The sequence below is a fragment of the Nilaparvata lugens genome, chromosome 2 (genome assembly GCF_014356525.2).
Source record: "Nilaparvata lugens isolate BPH chromosome 2, ASM1435652v1, whole genome shotgun sequence".
Taxonomy (NCBI): domain Eukaryota; kingdom Metazoa; phylum Arthropoda; class Insecta; order Hemiptera; family Delphacidae; genus Nilaparvata; species Nilaparvata lugens.
This window is the reverse complement of record NC_052505.1, coordinates 73447661-73467606: the sequence shown is the minus strand read 5'-3', so window position 1 is coordinate 73467606 and position 19946 is coordinate 73447661. Positions and strand designations below refer to the sequence as shown.

The following is a 19946-nucleotide window of genomic DNA, read 5'->3' as shown; positions in this document are numbered from 1 at the left end:
ATTTTTTTAATATTATTATAATCTTGTAATATTATTGAAAAATATCATAGGATCTTACCTATAGACAATCATCCAGTTCTGGATGAGAATATGTCGTGACAGTTTATAGTGAATGCATGATTGCAATATGGGAGCTAATATTAAAATCTCAAGTCTCAATTTCAAACCATTTCCAGCTGAAAGAAGCACGCCTCACCCTTGACCTATTAAAATAGTCATACCTTTCATCCAAAACGTCAGTTGTTTCATTTTAAATTGGCCTATCTAGGAGGCACAGTTATTGTACATTTCTTTAGAATTTTGATAGAACATAACTTTTCCCCCTATATTTTTCAGTGAGGTTCAGTTATCATTGATGATTAGAATTTAATCAGGGAAGCTCCAATAGCAGTTTTGTTCATCGATAGCAATTTCATCAGGATAGCAGTCTTGTTTTATGTAGCTTCCTATTACTCTCCAATACTGTTTGAAATGTGTTTGAAAGTTATTTTGTGAGCAAGAGTAGTTATGAAGAGATGTAATTGTGTTGTCGCCGATGTTAATTGTTGCATGTTCTATTTGGATCGGTGGTGCATGAAAAAACAGTGAGAAGTGAGCCGCCGGGTGCCACTTTCACTCTCTCGCTTTGCGGCTTTGCTCGTTACGTGGACGTGTCGAGCACAATCAGCTGATCGGCCAGGATAATTGGTGGCGCAGTGACCTTGACGGTCATCAGGCCAAGAAGGCTCACGCTCACTCAAAACAAACCAGCAATTTGTCACTGGCACACGGCTACAACTGGAGACACCTGCACTGCGTTCACCCACTTCAGACCTCACTCATCACTTTGCAACTAAAAGTAAACGTCGTTCAACACAGCTGACAATCCATTGTTTCCTTCGACAAATGTCGCCTGTCGCCTACCACAATGGATGACCATGTATCGGTTCGTACCTTCAACTTACCACACCCACTATATTTTTCGATATATCACCATAGAGGAAAGATAGCATTAGAATTATAATCCATGGTATAGGGCGTTTATGTTCCAAATGACACTGTAAACTGAAGCCTATAGTCTTAGTAGTTCTTTTTGGTAGACGCTGGTAGTCTCTCATAACACACTTACAGTAACTATAAATAAAGTGATAAAAAGTAAATTGATATGGCTTTTGTTGGTAAGGGGGAAGTCCCTTGTGGGAAGGTCCCACCGCCTGCAATACTTCAGCCGGGACGACCGACAATTTAACCTGCCTATCAGATAACGCGGGAGTGATCTGGTTAAAACAATTTTGGTAATGAGAGGGTTTGAACCCGGGATCTCTGTGCTGCTATGCAAGCACTCTATCCACTAGACCACGGATCACTCAAATAAAGTGATTATCTGTACTCATACTGTTCCGTTCTTACACTCTTATGTTCTTACACTCGGCCAAAATAGTAATAATAGACAGAAATCGAAAGTAATCGGCTACAGTTGACAAAAAATCGGCTTGAAATTAGGAACACCAACGACATATACCATGAGATATCTTCTTTTACTATATTTTCTCTATGACATCACCAAAGTATTTTATTCTGTTACAATAACAGTGAGTTTACATGTTGAATAAATTCCAGTCAACAACGGTACTCAACTATGCAAATGGCCTGTGAGCCAGTTCTATGCATGTCTAATCGTAAAGTACATTTGAATATGTCCTATTCCAGAGGAAATGCCAATTATAGTGCTTGTTTATTTCAACGACATATCGATCTGTCATCACGTTTGCATGATTAGGGTTCTAGAATATTCATGATTTAAATGAGACTAAACCCATTCTTTGTGGCAATTCTCCATGTTTGTTGTGTTTCAGTGAAATATAACATACTGTCAGAGAATATAATTTGAAACAGTGCACTGATGCGTTTGTTCCACAAATAAAACAATCCCATTTCAAGGACAAAAAAGTATAGATGCGCTAGAAATGTTTTGTTATTATCTATACAATATTGACATTTTAATTGTGATAGATTATATTGCACTTATGCATAATGAGTAATGGACAATTTCTCATTCACAGTATTCAACCCAGAACCCATGAACTATTTGACCGAGCGAAGTGAGGTCTAAGATTCAAGTCGACGGTTTGGCATTTCTCTTAATGTTTAAATGTTTTTATGTTGCGCATTCACGGAGAAACGCGGTAATAGTTTTTCATGAAATTTGACAGGTATGTTCCTTTTTGAATTGCGCGTCGACGTATATACAAGGCTTTTGGAAATTTTGCATTTCAAGGATAATATAAAAGGAAGAAGGAGCCTCCTTCATACGCCAATATTACCGTAAAAATCAGACTATAGCATATTATTCATCATAAATCAGCTGTCTAGTGGACTATAATTCTACCCGTTCAAAAACATCGACATCTTGAAAATTTATCTTTCCATCAACGTTAGTAGACAGTTGACTATAATACTACCCGTTCAAAAACATCTAACATCTTTAAAATATTGTATCATTCCATCAACGTTGTAGACAGAGTTGCAGCCAGACCTGATAACAGCGCTCACACTCACATTCCGGGACGACACGTCACGGTACGATAGGACAGAAAGCTCTATATTTATTTAGGATTTTTTCTAGACATTTTAAATTGATAAATTATTTATTAATTTTTGAGAGAACATAACAACAGGTCAATGTAACTTACTGAGCGCGAGGTCTACTGTTCACAGAACTACTAGTTAATGATTCGCATAATACGAGAGAATTGAAATTGAGTTCTATAATACTCCAATAGAATATAGTAATGTATTGGCTTCAATGCTGCACTAGATGACCGCTCTGGAATATTTTGTTTTGCTGGGAGATGAAAATATTCAAGTGAGTTAAAATAGTAATGCGACTTCGAATGAATAATTTGGGTTTAATATCAATATCGATGTTCGATACTCCGTTGACTTGCCTAGGACAAACTCTGATATTAGGTGAGGAAATCATATTATTATGATTTTCTCTCGATGTACTCAATTAATCTTCTCAATGGTAGTAATCGCATAAATGAGTTAATAAAAGATTCATGTTCTTCACAAATTCTAGGATAGTATCCCACAAAAAACATGCACTATTCTATAACATTGCCCTACAATTAATAATTCTTTGTAGATACTACTATTCGCTGCCATATTGTGCGGATCAATAGAGTTTGCAACGAATTATCAACATGATGATCATCATAATGACGATTTCTTGATTGCTGCGCAAAAAGAAATTGATGAGTTCCATCGATTCATTTACAATCACGAGGAGGACCAGGACTTGGCTGCTTCACATCATAGCAAAAAAGGTAGGAACTATATCACCACATTATATCACAGTATCGAAGTGAAATCCAATAGTTAACGGAGAAACTTCAGTCACAAAACTGATTTGGTCGATGTACTTAGGGAAGGGTACTCCATAAATTGAGTTGCAGATATGGATTTCCCCATACATGAATATACTTCCACAAATGTTTTTAGTGACTTGAGTGAACCATTTATTCATCTGACACTGAAGAAAACACTGTAATACTATTATTATTGAGTGATAAATTCATAATATAATCACATACCATTACGTGAGAATCAATTATTACCAACCACTCGAATATGTAAGATACTTGGAGTTTAAATCTAGAGAGCTTCATGATTGAAGAAATGTAAATATATCTGAGCTGAAACAGAACTGTAACCAAAGCTTTTCGTTGCGTAATTTCACATTTATTCTTGTGTTACTGCTCCAAGTAAAATCACAAACTGTTCCTCTTTCAACATCACACACAGTAATACACACACAGACATCATGAAATACTTCTACTGTACAATTTATTTGAACTGTTCGTGTGTTCAAGTGTTTTACAACCTCTGATACTTCTCTTTATGCATTATACCTTTTTCAAACTTTCTCACTTACATTATAAGCTTCATTATTAAGCTTACATTATTAAGCTTCTGTACTTTAAAACACAATTGCTTCTCTCTATTTCTCTTTCATATTTGCTTCCATCTTACAGAAACTTGAATAATTCATCATATGATATTGACTTTATCAACTCAAATTCCATAGTTTTTCTGTGAAGTAGTATGTATCAAGTTAATGGAATAAAACGCGTTAGGCTATGATGTCATATTATGAAACATGAAAAATATCATCTTTCACATATAAATACTGGTAAACTCCATCTCAGCAACAAACCTCCACTGTATCATTGAAAATCTCTTTCAACTCTTGAATGAGAACTCTATAATATTGTTATTGAGTTTCTCTCAAAAAAATTTAGGGAATAGTGTAATTCCAATAACTTCAAACTTGGAATGACTGTGTTCTTATAAAAACTATTGGATACAGACCAATACATTTACATGATATATAGCATTATTCTTAATGTGGCTTCATCATAACTGGCCAATTACTTCCATATTATAAACCTCACATGAGTATTATAAAGTGTTAAGCTTTCGATGGTAGCAGCCACAGTGATTGTTCATTATCCAAATAATCTTAATTATTATTCACCAGTTCAAGCAATCGAAAACTTCTTTGAGAACAATATCACATTCATTATTTCATTAACTCGAATAATAATATCCCTCAAAAATTATTCGTGTCAAATTGTAACTAAATCTGAATAAATTTTAATTTGACATATTGCTCTAACATGCTATTTCCCTTATGTTTTCCCTTCCTTATGTGAATTCATAAACTGTCACGAGTGATAAGAGGAACTGGAGAATACTTAGTGTAAAGTGAAGTAGAATTTATAAAATTCTTATCAGCGAAGTGCTTCAGCAGCTTTTATCCTTATCAAGGGCAATACCCTGAAATTAGATTTCCATACATCGATTCGGAGCGCCATATCAAATACCAAGCATGCTTCCTCTCTATCTGTAAATGACTGTTGAGTTGTCTAACAAAAGAATACTTCAAATCAATTGAGAGAGTTTCCTAATGAGAATAATAGCGTTCAATGAACCTACAGTAACGGAAATTTTGTAATATGACTACTATTTTGTCCGGACTGGAATTGGGCTCACTCTATTGAATTAAACACAAGGAGTGTGATGATAATGATTGAGAGTTCAATTGACTATAGTTGTCAAGAATCTAATTCAATAATATTATTGAAAGTGGACTAATGCTATCTAAAGCGATTACAAAATGAAGAAGCTGGATATATAATGGTAGAATCATCAAAGACTTGAATTGAAAAAAACTACCAGAACAAAGCAGAACATGCTATTGGCAAGGGTGGCCTCAGTATTAAATTTTTGGGTATGCCAGTAAAGGATGGAAAATAGGTTCAACTTGCCGGTAACGGGGGGAGTTTAGGGTCTTCCCTCGAAAATAGGGGTTTGAGGATACTATCCCAGAAGTTTTTCAAAAATTGAATGCAATATAGTGAATCATGAAATGCATTTTGGGAACATTCCACATTGTAAACAAACACTGATGATTTTAAAAAGAAGACTTTTGTGCTTGTGGATGCTCACTACGAACAATAGAGCAGTTTGGAAAAGGAATCTCCGTTACTTGCCTTGTTATATGAATGATTGAAAATCTTGCTTTTCTTGTTATTACATGCAAGCAAAAGTCAATGACCAAATATCAGTAAAGTAGAGATTACTTCAACGCGAACTCTTCACATTTAAAATGAAGTAAGGAGAAATCATTTCTAGAGAGGTATTAAGAATAATATTATGATATATCATAACCAGATAGTGTAGTTTATAGTTGTAACCTATATGTGTGAGAATGATAGATATCATGTTTAAATATTTATGTGTATTGATGCGGCCTTATGACATTCTATCTTCCAGCTAGATGGTTGATTGATTGACTGATTGAAGAGTAAACAAGACTCAAACATCCTTCTTATTTTAAGGGGAAAAAATCAGAAATTATGGAAGACTAGAGTAAGTTTTATGTTTTTTGAGCAGCTCCTAAGTCTCATCAAACGCTAATGGGAAATCCCATGCGTCAGCGTTGGGTAAACAGTCAGCCACTTTGTGAATGATTAGAAATTGATATATTTGAATTTTATCAATCAGGTATTTTATTATGAATATGGCTTCATGCTCAATAAGAGAAAAAATATATCTCAATTGGTTTATGCGAATTGAGATCTTTTTGCTTGGCTTGAAGGCTTTAAAGGGAATTCTTTTTATACTTCCTGCAGGACATCAATCTCCAACAGCCAACACTCCATGATCATGAATTTTTCATGGTGATCGCTATTACTGATACAAACTTCAAACGTGTGTATTCCTCTTTCCCATTTATCCTCTCTAAAGGTTGCTCCACTTCTCTTTCCCATTTATTCTCTCAAAAGGTTACTCTACTTCTCGTCTATTCCTCAAATCCATTTTTCCAACCAAGGCTTTTTAATTTTTATGCTACTAGCTCAATCCTGTAGAAGCCTTAGATGTGCGAAATTCTCTTTGGTCTCCATTATAAATCTTGGAGTGGCATCACTATGTTATGTGTATCTCAAAGATGTTTTATGCTATTTATAATTGACTTTTTCCTTAAGGGCTATTTGAACCTAACAATGCGAAGTCATGTGTTTAAGTTGTATGAACCACTCTTGAACGTGTGGCACCATCTGAGTTTAAACAGAATTGAACCACTGAATAGTTCGTACTCAAAGTGTGGCACATTGTAATAAACTAGAGCTTAGCTTTATGTAATCATAGATTGGCGTTAAACTTATGCCGTCTTTAATCTCTTAGAAATTCTTCGGGAGTAGTTATCTGCAAATAGAATAATTAATATCGTACATTGTTATTCTATTGCAAAGCCCACATTTGAATGATGAGCACTTATTTCTGAAATTTATTATCATTTGTCTTATTAATGAATTCGAAGGTTCATTTATCAGAAAAACCACAGCTCATGATTACTCTTTCACTCACGCTGGAAGCTAATTGAAATTTCCTGTGTGAAAATCTTGGTTTTTCAGGAAAAGGTCATGCCCATAGTGGGAAATCTGCATCAGAGAAGACTGGACACAGTAAAAAAACCGGAAGTAAAAAGCATCATGAAGAGAAAAGTAACAAATTAAACTCAATCAAGGACAAACATGAAATAAAATGGAGTGAAAAGAAAGGTAAAGACACTAAGAAGAAGAAGGAACATCATCACCAGGACGAGCATCACGGAGGTGAACACAACGATGCAAGAGAAGTATTCAAAGATGCTCACAAACATAACAAAGGAAATTATCAAAAGGTCATTGCATAGAAATTTAAAATATAATGATATTTTTTGTTACAGGGCATATTCTCATGTATCAACTGTAATATACATCATTTTTTTCTGATTAAAATTGAATCTTCACTTACATTATCAAATTGTTTTAGTGCATCTTCTACATTCTACAATATTTCAAGTATAAGCCAAATTCCCACATATCAATCAATATCAGAGTTCGTGTCTAGTTCAGTGTGAATATTTATTTAATGAGTTCTAATAGGACGATTCTCATTCGAAGCGGCACAGCGAGCATGAATAATAACTCATGTGTGGGGATCCAGCTTCATTCTTTCCAAGAATGGTTATAGGACTACTATTGCTATTTGAATTGCATTGCAATAGGTACTACTTAAAACTCCAATTATCAGTTTATTAATCCTTCATTTATATTATAGAAACGAATCTATATAATTTGTGATACTATGTGAAGAGAAGAAGCTTATTGAGTTGCAACATCTCCCAATGCATTGGTGGTTCTGGAACTGAAGTTCGCCGTTAAGGTCCCTGCTGTTGTTAATATTGATTCTTGCTACAAATTTTCAACATCAATAAATATACTGTAATTTGTAATTTCTACCCGTTTTGGAGCACCTCTTCTTCACATCTGCTCGTCAAGGATAATAATTTGAGGAAATCACTGAAAAATAATGCACAATATTACACCCCAATAAGCTTACTGTAAAAGATAATAACCAATATCAATGAATAATGCAGATATATCACAAGATTTGTATGATTATTCCAATATTATATTTATTTGATGCTAGACACGAGTCATGATATTGATGAAAAATACTATACAGGAAGCAATCCCGTTAAGTATTTATTTCACCATTTAATTACAGGGTTTCAATGAGAAATATCATCTGGACGAAGTAAAGAAGCATAGAAAATATTGGAACAACGCTGATGCTCATAAGAAATGGAAGACATTTGGTCAACATGGATCAGAGTCCGAAGAAACTGAAAAGAAAAATGAAAAGGCTCACGCGATCAAGGTAGGAAGCATCATTTTTATCAATCTTCTAAAGTGTACCATGAGCTCCGTTATTCTCTCCAGAACTATAAGGGCTGAAATAACTAAACAAATAGAGTACGCATATATATATATATTTCTACAGATGAATCATGCGAATGAATAGGTCTGCTTTTATGGGAGAGTCAGTATTGAATGTTAATAGCAACAAAAGTCTTATAAGAAACCTCAATTTTTTAATATTTCCGTTCTATGATGTATATTAATGTAAGGAGAATTTTCACGTCTACGTAAATGAAGTTATTCATGCGTTCATGCGATAAAATGAAAATCATTCTCCAGTCATGTTTTTGACAGGTGAACAAAGTTTTACACGGCGTACCACTTATCATGATTCCAATTTTCCAAGAGCCAACAAATCAATTCCCTTGACAAGAAACTTTGCAACGAGAATTTTCAGTTATTCAAATGTCAATGTCTGATTGTCTTGATGCATAACAATAGTACTGTACTCTTGATCAAGCTACATTTCTTGGATAAGAGCTTTGGAAATCCCGAACATATGCCAAAAAATACATCTAAAGTTCTGCAGACCAATTCTATTGACTCATTCAAGCTTTAATTTAACATAGAATTATTATGATTGACAAGTTGACATAAACCAAAAATCTCATTCACTTATCAATATTGGTAATTTTGAATATGTTTTCGAAATTATTGAATGTGCAACTTTGTTAATGAGAACAAACATTATATTCTTAAGATGACTAACTTATATCTTATACTTTAATTAAAATGGTTGCTTTTTTCTTAGTTACATCACAGATTCAAAATTGGTTGTCTGTGGGTAAACGTAAAAGCTGCATTGTCAAAAGACTGTAAACAATTTGGTTGGTGCATTATTGTTATTCTATTTCATGAATATCAATATTTATATTAGTATGATATTATACAATATCCACTACAATATTTGCAATAGAATATCCCTGAAAGCTTGAAAATCTGCCAAGCCTGTTGCTATATTTTTAAGAGCATGACTTCGGTAAGAAAGAGAGAGAGAGAGAGAAAGCGCGTAAGAAATGAGTGAGAGGATGAATGAAATTTGATCTAATCCAAGGAAACATCATATTCATAGAATAGATCATCTTATTGAATTCCTTCGTAGTCAACTAAAAGCATAATCCAAGTATTAAGATTTAAACTATGTCCATAGTTTTTATTATCGTACAGATAAATAACTTTCTTTTCGGGAGAATAGATTGTTATTTTCAACGAGATAGAACAAAATAAGACAATAGGAAGCGGAAATTTTCCCCATTACTTTCAAATGACTGTAGTTCAATCTGAAATACAGAAAGTAATGGGGCCATCGAATACCTAATAATTCTAGACCAAATTATTACTCTAGGTAAACTAGACTTCCCATACTGTTCATTGTTTATCTTATATCATTGATTGATCAGCTTGGGAGAAATGAGAGCTATGATTTTAACAGCTTAATATTTTCCGTTTATTGGTAATCTTGTAAATATGCTTCAAGTGAAAGAAGTAATTTTCCATGGCAGAAAATCGATTACGTTTTAAGTATTATTCGATGGTTTGTTGATCTCCATTGCATTCCAACAAAAATAAGACGTATTCCACTGTAGATAGACTGTTGTTGCCCATAAAGTATGTTAAATCATAAACGATATCATAACTCATTGTGATTGATTGATTGATTTGTGTGTAATTTATTTTCAGGAAGGGGGTAGTGGGTCGAAAGACTCGAAGAAGAAGAAGAGTTCGAAAAAGTCTCAATCCGCAAGCAAACACGGCCATAAAAAAGTAGAAGGTAAAAAGGTCGCTTATCAACATGAAAAGCACTACCATAAAAAGGACTAGAATCTATTCTGTAAGCGGCTTGCTGGGAATAATAACAGTGACAAATGCAATCTACGTGTTTGTGTACTTCAGGGATGAACCTTATGAAAAATCATAGTACAAATTATTTATCATGAATTCCAAGCTCAGGATAGGCCTACACCGACAATTAATAAATAAAATGTATCATGCTTTCAAAGGTCAGAATGATTGGTACTAATGTTTATAATCAATACTATTAATTGGTATAACAATCTTGAAATTGTTTCAACTGATTTTTGAAATAATAATAATCGGAAATTAAATATTTGATATATTATAATTCTCTTTTCATTGAGGCGTATTTTCCATTGAAACGTATTAAATTCTATGCTTTGTGTGTGTTCCAACTGTAATCAAAATTCAGGTGCGAGAATTATTTTAACCTATTGTATAGTTTTACCTATTCTTATCACCTTGGATTGAACGATTATAGAACGCATAATATTATATTAGGAGATAAATATATGAGGATGATGAGAATATATAATATTATATTTTATATAAGGAGATGAAAACTCGAGCGGCAGTTTTGGAAATTTCAAATATTGAATTAGGCTAGGTCAATGATAAAAATTGACGATGATAAATGGTGAATCACATACTGAGTAAAACATTTCTGAGATCAATCTGGATTATTGGAACTATTGTTTCAAAATTAACTACAAACGTATGCTAAAGAGTCCCTCATTCTAATTTTTCTTTCCCCCCTCCACTGAAAAAAAACAATTATCTCGCGAGCGTATCTCTACTTTCACTACTAATTCATGAATGGAAAATAAATATTATCCATTTTTGGCGTAATAATAGTCATTCGAGCTCGATTCTGAAATGATTTCATACAATAGGCATCTATATACATCCCATCTCTAGGGCACCCACAGCCAACTCTCAATACTGTAATGTTTTGTGAGATAATTAACGTTCTATGACATGAAAACATTATCCATTTGTTTAGCAAATGAAAGTCCAACAAACGAAGAACAATAAAACGCTGAGAAACCAACTGAAGCGCTTCAAAACCTTAAAAAACAATTTGCAATAGACTACTCCAAACGGTTGTGTGTTCTCGTCAATTGAAGAAAAAGAACAAGGAAATTGTCGGTGCAATGTTCTCTTAATCTCACACTACAGAGTGAACGTTATGAAACGAACAAAGTGACGAATCGATCCCCAATAATATAGCGTCTGTTTGCAGCAGAGCCAACTTTTGTTTAAAGCTAAAAGCTTCTGTCATAAAGTTGCGAACCCCAGCTCTCCCACAAGAACGAAACAGCAAATTACACAGTTCTGTAGCACTGAGGCTATTGGTGAACGGGGAATTAGTACATGGAAACAACTTCAAACGTCTCCAATCAAAAACAATCGCTGCAAGAGTTTCCTTGCTTTTCATTTCTTAGAATCGTCATTTATACTTCTATTGTCTTAATAGCGATAGAAGGATTCATGTCCACTAAATCACCTACTAATGACCAACGTGAATCTTGACCAATCCTTCGATTTAAATGCAATGACTTGTATTGAGATCACACCAAAGTTTGAATCAATATTGAAGAACCTTGAATCTCATCCAATCACAATCTTCCTAGGAATGAACTAGTATTTTGCCTGATAACTCGAAGATGTTCAACCATTTTCAATAAATTTTCAATAAATCCTTATATTATTTTCATAAGTTGACTGAACAAGTGACAATTTATGTGAAGAGCTTGTCAATAAGCTAGTGCAGCAAGTATTATTTATTTTTCTATATTGTGAAAAACTTCTTCGATTCAGTGTTTGGTAAACTTTCTTATTTTGTAATGTTATTTCGGCAAATAATAAGAATTATCATTATTTACTACGGCCATTTCTAGTATCGGTATTCATTTTTTGTATTTTGGCAAATAAAATTCATTCATTCATTTGGAATCAATTATTTTGTATTCAGAAAAATTAATCAGTTATAATGTATTCAGAAAAATTAATCAATAAAAGATCACATTGTATTTACTACAAGAGTCTACTAGAAAAATATAGGACGATAATAACAGGTATGTTCTAATGCGTTGCTACTTTGTCAAATATGATACAGTATGATGTATGGAACTCCAGTCAATCTCACAAGGAGTTTGGAAATAATAATATAACTGCAACTTCTTCATTAACTTACAAAATCTAGAAGACATGCAACTTTACTTCATTATCACAGTTCTGCTATATCTGAGGTAGAAAGAAGTTGTAGAATTCGTTCATTCTACTGGAGAATTGGGACATCTATTGCATTATTCTATTAAGATTGATGATATTAATAATCTTAATTTGAAGGGAATAGTCCTCTCAAGAGTTCACTAATTTTGAGAGATAACTCTCATGCAAGAGAAATATAACGAAGCTCTGAAGATGTGGAGTGCAGGATTATTCTCAGTGTTATTTGTTTGTCAATGAATCGTGAGTATCAAGAAACTAAAATGCATCAGTATTCGTTTGAAGAGTGAATTCTATTCTAAAAATGAAACCAGAAAAGATATCAATGGTGATTATTCAGGATGTATATTGTGTACAGTGTGTACTGTTAAAAATTTCTCCGCAATTCCTGTCTTTGTTTTCCACGATAGAAGAAAATTGTGAACGTAATGAATATGCACCGTTTATGAATATGCATTTGTAACCGCATTATACGTAGTGCTATTCTTGTCATACACATTGGATTCATTGTATTTTTTATTTATAGTGTCATTTCACTCGAATCAGAATAAATTTATTGCAGTCTACGTCACCTACATTCATCTATGTCTGCCAAATAATGAAAAAATATTGAATTATACAAATTTATGAAAACCAGAGAAGAGCAATTTAACTTCATGAAAATATTTTCAATTGCGCTAATTTTCGTACATTGAGTCCCTACTGTCATATCCTATGCTCTACACATCCTATGTCGATCAATAAAATGTTTATTAATAAAACATTTCAAAAAATAAAGCTAGACAAACAAAGAGGTAATGAAATCTTGAAAATCCACATAAACGGATGTCATGCAATCTCCTTTGCAGATGATACGGCCTTGATTTTCACTGGATCCAGCTGGCAAGAGACTAAGCGTTTGACTGAGTCTGGTCTGACCAAAGTGAAGTCATGGCTTGATCATCATACGCTGACACTTAATGTGAAAAAAAGTGTATTCATGCTTTTCTCTCCATCAGAAAGGGCTATCCCTACTGATGCATTTCGAAGTGGAATAAAAATCCACTACTCAGACTGCACTCATAATAACAATTGTGGTGAGTGGGTAGGCTTGCGGGAGAGAGATGGAGGCTGTGATTGTCAGAAACTGGAGAGAGTAAGAGAGACAAAATACCTTGGAGTCATGTTGGATTCACAACTCAAATGGAATGCTCACATAAATAATACTTGCAAAAAAATGAAACATGTGATCCATAAATTTCATAGATTAAACGGGCTGGGTGATCTAGATATCCTGCTGTTAATATACTACGCTTATGCCCAGTCGGTTTTGCAATATGGTATTAGGGTATGGGGTGGAGCATTGGACACACATTTCAATAAAATCTATCTTATTCAAAAGCACATAATAAAAGCAGCACTTGGCCGACCTAGACGATACCCTACACATCTCCTTTTCATTGAATTTCCAGTATTAACAGTTAGACAGTTATTTGTTAAGAATATAATACTATATATAATTAAAAATATAAATCAATTTACACCACAAATTAGAACTTACGATTTCCGTATACAGGGTAATTTCCAAATCAATAGAACAGACATGACTGTATGCCGGAGACAATTCCCTTACATAAGCAACAGACTGATCAACCTCATACCAGATAACTTAATAGCAAAAACTAGTATTAAAAAGATAGCAGAATGGATAAAGTCAGTGAATATCTCGCAATTCATTCACACATAATGCACTAGTAAATTCTACCTTCACTTAATTATCCTATATTTCTTTTATTGCAGTTACCTTTTTATTTTTCTTCCAAAACTCAAATAAATTTTCTCAGATTCATTCTCTGTATTCTACTCTGAGATTTTTAATTTATTCTTCTGACCACAAATATAATAATATTGTAATATTTATTTTCTAAGCCACATAATGGAATTCATCATTCAGTAATTAGGCTACTTATATATTTTAGTGCTTCAAATTACACTTTTGAATTTACTTTTCCTTTTCATTTATACTATGTTTATTTATATTTCCTTTCATATGTATATTCATTCTTGTTTCATCTATTCATTTCTTCATTGAAATTTTTTTATATTGAAAATTAATATCGATACTCGCTGCCAGCACTCAAACTTCGGTTTTGCAGGCAGCACCTAACATGTTATTTTGTTTTGACAAAGTTGTTTTTCGTGTATATTTAAATATTGATCAATATGTTTTTTTTTTCAACTTTGTATTGAGGATTATTATTTTTGTTTTGGTGAAATAAAAAAAAAAAAAAAATGAACTATATAATAATAGCAGGTGACCCGTGCCCCGCAAGGGGCATTTTTACCTAATTAAAAAACTTGACATAATGAAATCTTGAAGAATTGATAGTAGATCTATTACCATAAATAAAGAATCTCTATGCAAAATTTCAAATTAATTAGTCCAGTAGTTCAGACGTGATGATGCGTCATTCGAGAATTTCCTATCTCATACGTGTATAACCAAGGCTCTTTTCTTCATTATAATATAGATTATATGATTGTATTTTACAGTCGAAAAAGCCGGCGAAACTCTTTCTTTCTCTGGCAGATAAGGTACAAATAAAGAGTTTCCTGACACGAGAATATTACACTTGGATAGCCATGGCCAGTGTACTCAAAGGTGATATCAAAGAGCAGAGCGACATCAATTCATTAATTAATTATCAATTCAATTCATTATTTTCCGCTCTTTTTAGGACTCCCTTCAAGTGATGAAAATGAAATCCTTTGATGAACTCCAAATATGAAGATAATGAATAGGAGCCAATGTTTTCAGTTAAGAGAATTAATTTTGGATAACTGACAGCAAAATCCCAAAGGGGATTCTTATTTGATAAAAAATCATCTTTTATTCATTACCATTTCAAAAAAATGATCTTCTACATAACTGCTTTATATAATATGTATATTTATCACAGTGTTCTCTTCCAAACGACACAATACAACTAATTGAAATATCCAATGGGCTCTCCATAAAGGAAAATGTTTTATGATTGTGAATTTTATGGATTTGGTCCATTTTTTATGCATAAGAAATACTGTTGACTCTTATTTATTGTGAAATAAACATGAGAAATGAACAAATTCAATCAATTATTCATAATCTGGGCATAAACAATAGTGCAGCATTTTTCCTGAGAAAGCCGAGGACGAATATCTCTCGAGACAGAAAAGTTCTTCAATCCCGAGCAGCATTTAATAATTTTCCTTCACCTACACCAATTTTCCTAACAATAACATATTATTTAGCTTCCAGTTCATGATGACGATTTACTCAAACATGGTCTACGACCAATTATAATCATACCTTCGATTATTTGATTATTGTAGTAGCCCTCATGCTAGAATACAGATGCTAAATGTAAACTATGAATATGACTATACAACGTAGTTCACTTCAAACTAAGCAAACGCTTAAGAGTCTATTCGACAGTATTGAGGTATTAACATATTTCTATCATGTTAACTGAATGGGGCTACCTCTAGAGGAAAAAGAAGCATATTATTATTCTCTTCCACAGAGTAAAATACCACGTCAGCTAGTAGGACAAGGAAAGCAATATTTCAGGTTTGACCTTGGCTGGTTCGAATTAAATAATGACAAATTGATTTCATTTATTGATAATAATGACTGAATAATGATTTTCTACCACTCAATATTTGAAAGACTTGTGTATTGATCAATTTTGTTTTTTCTATTTTCAAATATAATGAGAGGAGAATCTTGTTTTCCTTTAAATCACTTTTCCTGAAAAATAATCGGGTGTAATTGCGTTCATGAATAAATTATCATTATAATACATTAAAGGATTTCCCTTTTCAAAGGATAATTTTCCACATATACAGTATTTTCCATCCGAGAAAGGAAATATAATATATGGTGTGATCAGGAAAGGATGTCTGGGGGGGCGAAAACCACGTCTTGTCCACAGTGATGCGCTTGACAACTCTACAGAAACAGCATGAAGTTCAAAGCTTTGCTCAATTAATTTCCTGTTCCATTAAAAATTATTGTGTTCTGTCCTCCTCTCTCTGGTGATTTACTTCTGTGCTTTGCAATATGTTGCTCTGATTCTGTCACTAGCATAATAATGAAATTGGACTCATTCTAAAATGAGATGATAATGCTTGCTAAAGCATCACAATCAACTATCCAATTATAATGAAAGGGAGTCAAAATAACAGAAGACATGATGGTATCAGGCCATCACCTAATAATGATGAAGTGAGAACCTATTTTCATAGATAGAATGGAATATGGAAGTGTCTATTATCATTTGAAATAATGAAATTGGCAATTCCTCATTGATTTACTGTCCGCTGTTCACCTGTTCTTTCCCATTATGCATAAATGATTGTCTGTGCGCAATATAAATCCTGGATCAATCAGTCAGCGTGTATGACATCAAACAGAAGTTTCGGAAATGGAATCAATCAATGTGCGGTATACGAGTTGAGAATGACCATGCAATCGCGCCGTTACAACTGAATCGTTTTCTTGCTAGCTGACCTATTCAGTTCCAACAGAACTAGTATCAGAATGGAATAACTTCTGACTTTTCAAATTTCCACTCATTACCAGAGATTTCAACAAATTTTACTACAACTGTCATTAGAAACCAAGCACGTAAGTTACGATTGGATTTTTATGCTTCTTTTCCTTGTAGTAGTCTATGTTTCATACCAGATCGTTTCGACGTCTTTGGAAAGCGACTTACTATATATTGATATTTCTAAATCTCACTAAAGTATCATTCCATAATTCATATTCCATTGATTTTTCTCCTCATGACGGGTCTACTCAATACATACCACCTCTACTACTACTACTACTACTGAGTAATTTATTTATTCATTTTCAAATACAATTCATGTCAAAACAACAGACATTTGCCCAAAACTGCTTCAACCCTCAATTTGGAATGCAAAGTTACTGATTTAGCTGCCTATCTTCTAACTGGAGATGAAGCTTGCTGGAATCTAAAACCAAATAAGCATGAAACATGTCCACTCTATTTTTGTGATGAACAGTTGTTCGATTTCTTTCATCATGTGACTGGTACAAGAACAGCCCAGCCTAGAAAGCTTTTAATTTTTAGACCGAGTATTACCAATAGAAGGTATTGGTCTACTCCGCCCTTCCGTATTGAGTAAGATTGATGCCTCCGACGATTTACTATATTGGAAGTCATTTGAAGCGACGCTTATGATAAGGATGCCAATCCCTAACAGTGTTGAGTTATTATAGCTGATAATTGAGTCAAGCAGTATTATTGATATATTTCATATATTATACAATATCGGGGCACCGAGCTCCACTCGTTATTTATTCATCGACTTTTGATAAACCGAACACAATTATTTAAAATGATTAGGAAAGGACTAACAGGCACAGCCCAAAACTGTTTCTTCCCGAATTTTTTTTTATACACTATAATAATAGTCGAGAAAGTAGGTTATGTTCAATACACTAGAATTCAGGTTCAATTTTCCGTCCAAACATTTGAAAACAAAAAAATATAATTTAGATTATTTACAAACCAAATTGAATAACACTCACTAATCACTTGAAATTGTCAAATAATAATGATCAACTTTGTTGAAAACAAATAAAACAAAGTTTTATTAAATCAACTTTGAGAACAGCTATGTTCCTTTTTAAAATTGCGCGTCGACGTATATACAGGATTTTTGGAAATTTTGCATTTCAAGGATAATATAAAAGGAAAAAGGAGCCTCCTTCATACGCCAATATTAGAGTAAAAATCAGACTATAGAATTATTCATCATAAATCAGTTGACAAGTGATTACACAGATGTGTGGAGAAGCCAGTCTATTACTGTATTTGTGTAAGGTCTATAGTTTCAATCAAAGACATTAAAGAGGTATGCATCTTTGAGCTGGGTTTACACCATAGCTATTAACAAAATGGTTATAACTTAATCTTTATAGATTCTATTGGATTGAACGGAAGTTGACAAACACATATGTTCATCATGTGTATGATAAGTTATGTTCAATCTAATATAATCTAAAAGGATTGAGTTATTAACATTTTTTTAATAAATTTGGTCTAATCGCAGCTTTAAGGTCTTATGTTTCAATATTTTGTTTTGCAGTCATGGTATTATTATGTGTGCCCATCAGTATCAATATTCTCACATTCGAAAAAACTAATTTAATAGGTGAATAAAAATAAACAAATGAACTAAATAATGCTGGAGAAATTATAATATTTTTGATTCTAAAAAATTAATTTTCATCAGATAAATGGATCATCACGGAACTGGATGAATTATATCATATGGAATACAAATTCAAACGTGAACTGAGTTTGTTAACATTTAAAACAGTTGACATCTGATACTTGTGGATGAGAAAACTGCGTGAGGTCTACTGTTCACAGAACTTCTAGTTCAGGAGGATTATCATGTCATGTCAACAAATCAGATTATGTTGATCAAGTCGATTAAATTGTCTAGCTCGATAACATTTCTCACTGATTGACTTTGATTACACAGCTGGAAATAATTCTGTCTCTCTCCCACACAGGCACACTCATCTTCTGTTATCGAAAGACGACGAAATTATCATCTGTTTTTCCAAGGATGAATTATCCTTTTCATGTCCTTCAGCGAGTTTTCCCAGGGATGAGACCTAGTGCAATCGAATTTTTATATCATAAACCTACTATATTCCGAATTTCGTGAAAATCGTTAGATCCGTTTTCGAGATCCGTTGAACATAAGTAAACATATAACCAGATAACCAAATAACCAGATATAAAAATATAAACAGATATACAGAAATTGCTCGCTTAATATAATAAGATAATGTGTAAATCTAGTGATTCATATAATATAGTGTATGAGTACCTCGATTATTTCATCACAAATTCTAATTAGGCCATTTATCATGCTTTGTAATCATAGAAACGTATTTGCCGATAATCAGGCATGAAAAGCTATAAGCACAGATGTAGGCCAAACCAACCTGTTTATTCAGTTCATTCTATAAGATTCAGTTCATTCTATAACTTCGTGATTTTTGAGAATCAAATTTAATAATACTTTTTCCATTTTTACACAGAATGAAATACATCCTAGCATTATGTGCGGCCTTCACACTTTTCGAATGTGCATGGGGTGAAACAACAATCAGAATCTGTAAGTAAAGTGAAGTGTTCGATAAATTGTTTATTTTAATTTAATATTCAAATATATATGTGCTATGATTGTTCGACTTTTATATTAATAAACCTTCTACTATAGCTTCAGTTAATTCGGGTTGATAGAATTGGCTAACTCGGAGTTCGCTGAATCTATGTTAAACTGTCGTATGAATCAAAACTGCATAATGCGATTCGATCACCTCCCGAATTCTTCGATCTTCGATCATCTGATCGTAAGCTGATAATTGCCACCAATATAATATTTAATAATATTTCACCAATCATTCTCTATATACATCACCAGAGACAAATAATACAAGTTAGCTATACTTTTACGATAACAATTCAAGTAATCTTTCCTCTATGAATGCCGATGAGTGCAATCGCTTCCTCAATATTAGGGTGAAGAACCAACCGTTCGTTTGTTTCAAAT

General features: G+C 33.1%; 2 protein-coding genes across 2 annotated transcripts in view; both read left to right on the top strand.

Moving 5' to 3' along the window:
• The first annotated feature begins 267 nt into the window (after positions 1 to 267).
• Positions 268 to 10597, top strand: LOC111046562. Its single transcript, XM_022332139.2, has 5 exons — positions 268 to 925; positions 3128 to 3308; positions 6963 to 7231; positions 8101 to 8253; positions 9975 to 10597. The coding sequence occupies exons 1-5, from the start codon at positions 908 to 910 to the stop codon at positions 10113 to 10115; spliced, it is 762 nt and encodes a 253-aa protein (XP_022187831.1). The 5' UTR covers positions 268 to 907; the 3' UTR covers positions 10116 to 10597.
• A 6227-nt stretch (positions 10598 to 16824) lies between these two features.
• LOC111046560 overlaps positions 16825 to 19946 on the top strand; it is a 37345-nt gene continuing 34223 nt past the window's right edge. The window contains exons 1-2 of the mRNA XM_039421707.1: positions 16825 to 16968; positions 19432 to 19508. Of these exons, the coding sequence (XP_039277641.1) occupies positions 19433 to 19508 (76 nt within the window). The 5' untranslated portion in view covers positions 16825 to 16968; position 19432. The remainder of the gene's footprint in view (positions 16969 to 19431; positions 19509 to 19946) is intronic.